The following is a 5,112-nucleotide window of genomic DNA, read 5'->3' on the forward strand; positions in this document are numbered from 1 at the left end:
CGTGATGCCAGGGCGTTTGCGCGGAAGCTCTTCGGTAGACGTGTACGAGCCTCGGCATGGTGGAGGATTGCGGATTCACGTGAAGTAATGTTAGCTGCAGCTCAGGCAATCGGGCTTGAACCCGAAGTCTACGAAACCCTCATGACGCGTTGGATGGAGAAAGGAAAAGGCACGGAGTGGGCCACAGGACACGCGATGCTCTCTCAAAGCATGCTCTCTGTTGATGGCGCAGGAAACATGACGTCACTTCATCACGCACCTCTGCCATCCGCTGGGGTTGCGTCCCTGGCGTCATTGATGTTTTCAGGAGACGAGGAACTGTCGAACATGAGTGTGCTGGCGCATCAGCTGGGGCGTCTGCAGATGAGCGGCATAGTCACACCGGGAGAGCTTGCACGAATTATTGAAGGAGATGAGGAGAGTATTCGAAACGAATTGACTCGCCTATTGGGGTCGGATGCCGCGAAGCAACATGCCGCGCGACTCGTTGCTGGCTCCAGCATAAGCGTCAATGAAGGCCCGAGTGAGTCCTTTCATGATCTGGCGAAGGCGTTGCTGCAAGAGAGGCGACGTACGGCGATGGCCGAGAAGCAACACGGTGACTTGGGCAGTGTTTCGGAGCGATACAAGAGCTGCGTGGATCCAAAAAGTCACGTCAGTCCCATGAGGCGCGACAGCGCCCCCCAGTCCTCTTTGGACCGCTTTTTTCCCTCTATTGGCAGCCGGGAACAGCGCAACTTATTTTCTTTCTTGTCTTCCGGGGAGAAAAAGCCTTCGTTGGTTTCTCTCATGGAGGAGGAACGAGAAGCTCTCGGGGATTCTGTGAAATTGGAGGAGCGGCAGGCCTTCAAGGAGGCGGCGGTGGCTGCAGCTGGCGGAATTGGTTCTGCGGACCCCTACTCCCGTCTTCCCCCACTGCGAGGTCCCAATGATGGTGAGGCCGTTTTGCACAGATCAAGGCAGGGACACGCTGGAAGTGGGACATCCTGTTCCAGCGGCAGGAGATACACCGGGGGAGCGGGGGGCGACACGGCTACCTCTAGCGATATAGACCCACTCGATTTGACGCAGGCCCCTGGTGCTCTTGGGTCGACGGGATCCGAAAAAGGAGGACGGGGTGACGCTCCGTTCCCGTCAATTGTGGGTGGGTACACCAACGGGCAGCAGTACAAGGGCCCGGCGATGTGGAAACGACGGCGGCGGCACACGCCTGGCTCAAGGAGCGGCTGGACGCCCGCAGAAGACGACGAAATTGGTCGCCTCTCTCGGAGCCATTCGACGGAGGGAGCTGATCGAATCGATGTGTATGGCTTCCTACGTGAGGTGAAGCAGCAGGAAAGGGGTTTTCGAGTTGCATCTTTGGCAGACAGCGGTCACCTCAGCAGTGAGGCCGGCGCGCAGCCCAGCGCACGGTCATCACTGCAGTGGTCTCCGGAGTACTTGGACGATGTCTCCGTACGGGATCGACCGAAGAGAGTAACTCGCTTCTTGTACGATGGCAAAGCGAATAGGAGCGCGGCCACACATACGGGCGGCAGCGGCAGAGTGCGTCCGAGAGGAAGGAACATTCCACCCTTTGTGAGGAAGCCCAAGAGCAAACCTGCGGGACAATTGCTTGTGGTCGATGATGATGGGAGCGAATACGACTCTGGGGAACTGAGCAGTTTGTTTGCCAACGACGATGAGGATCTTACGTTGTTTTTGGCGACTTTCCCCGAGGAGTTGCAGCATGTGCGTTTACGCACGGAGGCGAGGGGCGTGTTGGGAGAACTGAAGGAGACAAGCAGTTTGCTGGTGAATTATGCAACCAACGTGCGACATCGGCTCCCCGAAGGGTACGTGGCGACAGCGCCGCACGAGAGCCTTTCGTCCGCCACGGCCATGGCGGAGGCGGCGGAGGAGTTGAAGACAAAAGTGAGGATCGACGAGCTGCGACAGCGCTTTGAGTTGGAGGGATACGAGGAGCACCCGGAGCTCTGGCGGACGTTGCAGGATCTGCGTCAGAAGGTACTTGAGCAGGAGGCGTTCCTCAAGGAATCCGTGATGGATGTCGTTAATCTGTCGCAGCCCTTTCCTGGCGAGGATCGCGACGCCTTTGCGATAAGGCTCACGCGAGAAGTAAACGAGTATGCCAAGTCCCACCGCCTCGACCAGCGAGACCTGGGAAAGAATACGGACATAAAGGACGACTACACCGCTGCTGTGAAGAGGTTTCTCGAGAGCTTTGCGTTGACACGCGGCAGGCGCCCTGGTCACGATGTTGGCTGTCAATGCAACCCGGACGATCTCGGCTACGTGGATGAGGAGATCCGACGCACGGAGGAGGAAATGGAGGACCTTTACTTTCATGCGCGTGGGCTGTTCAGCGCCATAAAACTCACCATTGTTGCCGTAGGAAATGTTATGGGATTTCACGCCTCCCTTGAATTGGAATCAACGTGCAAGCGTTGCTTTTACATATTTGAGAGCCCACGCACGCTTTGGCCATGCGGCCACACCTTCTGCCAGCAGTGTCTGCCGTTTATGTTCACGGAGCAGGGCGAACTGATATGCGAAGAGTGCGGCTCACTGTGTGAAGTTGGCTACACGCCAAATCTGGCGCTGGAGCTCGTGGCCAGCTACCAAGTCATGCAGCACACCGACTACGACGATGACGATGACGATGACGATGATGGTGAAATTGGCTGCGTTGTGCAACGGCGCAGCATTGAGGAGGTGCTAACAGCAATGCTGAAGGATCTCATGAGCACTCAAACCACAATAGCGGATGCACCACGAAAAACGGCGGGGAAAGTGGCACCCCACCCGTTGGAGCTCGTTATGTAATTTGTTTTTAGCGGAAGGAACGGGGAAGAGCGGCCGGGGGGAGGGAGGAGAAGCGAAGGACCGCTCGTGTCCCTGCGATGTAAATGTGAGGTCAAACTTACAACATCCCCTAGTGAGTTGCCATGCGTTTTTCTGTTTGTTTGGGGGGATTTTTTGGTTGTTGTTGTTTTTTCCCCGCCACGTTGACTTGCACGCCGGTGTCGCACTTTTCTTTTTTTTTTTTTTTTTTTGGCTTTCCTGTATTTTGCCTGTTGTTGTTTCTGTGGTTGTGTTCTTTCACTCTTCCTTCCTCTTCTCTTCGCTGGCATGTACTCGTTGATGCCTCTCTGTGTGGGCTGGGGCCCTGCAGGTAGCTGATGAAGTTCAAGGCCACTGTGCGTGACCAGCGCACCCTTGCCAGTGTGTGCCAGGCGTGCCGCGGCATTCAGCGTCGGTGCGTGATCAAACTGCACCCCACACGCATTCGCTTCTTCACGAGCACGCAGTTTGCAGACGGCATGCAGGTATGGGCCGGATGCCGCACGCAGGCCATCCTCAGCGACTTCCAGTCCCAGTCGCAGCTGCAAGAAAACGCCATCTTCTGCGAGGTGGCGGACATTTCACAACTTTTTTACATCATGCGCCAGGCAGAGCGCTGCCCAAACGTCACCATCAAACTGACGAAGAATGCGGCGAGAAGGCCGGCGCTGCGTGTCTTGATGCAGGGCGTCCGCCCACTTCTTGACATCAGCCACGACGTGCCAGTGCGGGTGCTGAGCGAGCTGGAAGTGCGGCATATCAGCGCCCCTCTCCTCGAGAGCGAGATGGTGCAAATTGTTTTGCCGTGCCTCGCGGAGCTGTCAAAGTTTGTGGACAAGGTCCGCTCCACCTCGTGCGATCGCATGACGTTCACAGTGAGGGACAACGAGCGGGCGGATGGCGCTGCTGCCACCAGCTGCACTCTGGTGGTTCTGGCCGAATGTTTCCTTGCCAGCTTTGCTCTGAAGTACAGCTCCGTGCAAAAGTGCGAGCGCGAGGGTGACAATGACGCCGATTTTGATGGGGAAGGCGATAGTAATGGCGGGGATAATCTGAAGCACCGCGACGATACGTCGACGGCCTACGCTTCAGTGTCGGTGGAGGTGAGACGGTTTGCGCGGTTTCTTGCAATCAAAGAGGCGACACCCCTCCAGGTTGTGCTGCATCTTGTGGATGGGAAGGCCGTTGTGCTAAGCGTTTTTGCCTCAGGTGGCACAACGCTCGTTGGCTACATGCCTGCCGTGGCGCAATAATCTCCGCCTTTGCGCTGCTGCTTCTTGCAAGTACGGGGGAATTAGCAGTCGTTGTCGTTTGATTCCATATGCTGCATTGTCTCGTCTCCTCGTTCTGTGTGTATGCGTGCACACCCGACATGCACGTACATATGTGTTTTTTGTCGCACACAAGATGCAGATCATTCATAACATCCCTAGAGAGCGGAGGTGAAACGTGTTTTACCTCTGCGTGCATTATCGCCTTTTTTTTTTTGTTGTTTTTTCTGGGTGTGATGCATCAGGTGGTGTGTGCTGCCTCTCTTCTCCTGCCTCTCTCCTCCTGCCTGTTTGTTTTCAGTCCGGTGTGGCACTGTGGTGCACGGGCGAAGTAGTCGTCTGGATTCTTTTGTGATGCGTCGCATCTCACGCTTTGCTGCGCCGTTGGTCATGGAGGACGAAGTTGTGCCACGACGCGTGGGGATGATGCCAGCCGCACAGAGCGCAAGGAGGACGTTGTGACGCCGTGGGGTGTTGCCGCCACGGGCCCGAGGGGTGTGGACTATGACCGCGTCCTCGCACTATTCGGGTCGGAGCCCGTTGATGAGCCCCTTCTGCAGCGGCTGGAGGAAACATGCAACGGACGGGGGGAGCACGCGCAGGCAACCGGCACCGCACAAGGGGAGGCGGGACAGATGGCATTGCACCATTTTTTTCCACCGCGGCATTGTCTTCTCCCACAGGGATTTTGGAACCGCCCTTGACTGCGTGCGTGCGTCCCTTGCGACGGGGACACACCGCGCGTACTTGTACACTGGCCGTGGACCGAGCGCGCAGTCGATGCACATTGGCCATTGCATACCGTTTTTATTGACGCGGTACCTGCAGGATGCGCTCGGTCTTCCGTTGGTGATTCAGATAACCGATGATGAGAAGCACTTCTTCCGCGACATTCCCGTCAGCGGGGAGAAGGCGAGCGGGTTGGTGGTGGAGAACATAAAAGACATCGTTGCCTTTGGCTTCTATCCACGCAAGACATTTATATTCCGCAACACGG

General features: G+C 56.7%; 3 protein-coding genes across 3 annotated transcripts, besides 2 other annotated features; all 3 read left to right on the top strand.

Moving 5' to 3' along the window:
- Positions 1 to 5,112: a sequence feature (heterozygous, Esmeraldo-like haplotype).
- Positions 88 to 2,826, top strand: Tc00.1047053505051.10 (hypothetical protein, conserved; the record flags this gene model as incomplete). Its single annotated transcript, XM_798940.1, has 1 exon — positions 88 to 2,826. One exon carries the CDS (start codon positions 88 to 90, stop codon positions 2,824 to 2,826), a length of 2,739 nt encoding a protein of 912 aa, XP_804033.1.
- Positions 3,033 to 3,056: a microsatellite.
- Positions 3,183 to 4,097, top strand: Tc00.1047053505051.20 (hypothetical protein, conserved; the record flags this gene model as incomplete). The annotated part of the gene is made up of 1 exon (XM_798941.1): positions 3,183 to 4,097. The coding sequence occupies one exon, from the start codon at positions 3,183 to 3,185 to the stop codon at positions 4,095 to 4,097; it is 915 nt and encodes a 304-aa protein (XP_804034.1).
- Positions 4,620 to 5,112, top strand: Tc00.1047053505051.30 (tryptophanyl-tRNA synthetase, putative; the record flags this gene model as incomplete). Its single annotated transcript, XM_798942.1, has 1 exon — positions 4,620 to 5,112. A coding segment is annotated over one exon (493 nt), but the record flags the coding sequence as incomplete, so codon positions are not given.

The sequence above is a fragment of the Trypanosoma cruzi genome, genomic scaffold, assembly GCF_000209065.1.
Source record: "Trypanosoma cruzi strain CL Brener 1047053513747 genomic scaffold, whole genome shotgun sequence".
NCBI classification, from domain to species: Eukaryota; Euglenozoa; class Kinetoplastea; order Trypanosomatida; family Trypanosomatidae; genus Trypanosoma; species Trypanosoma cruzi.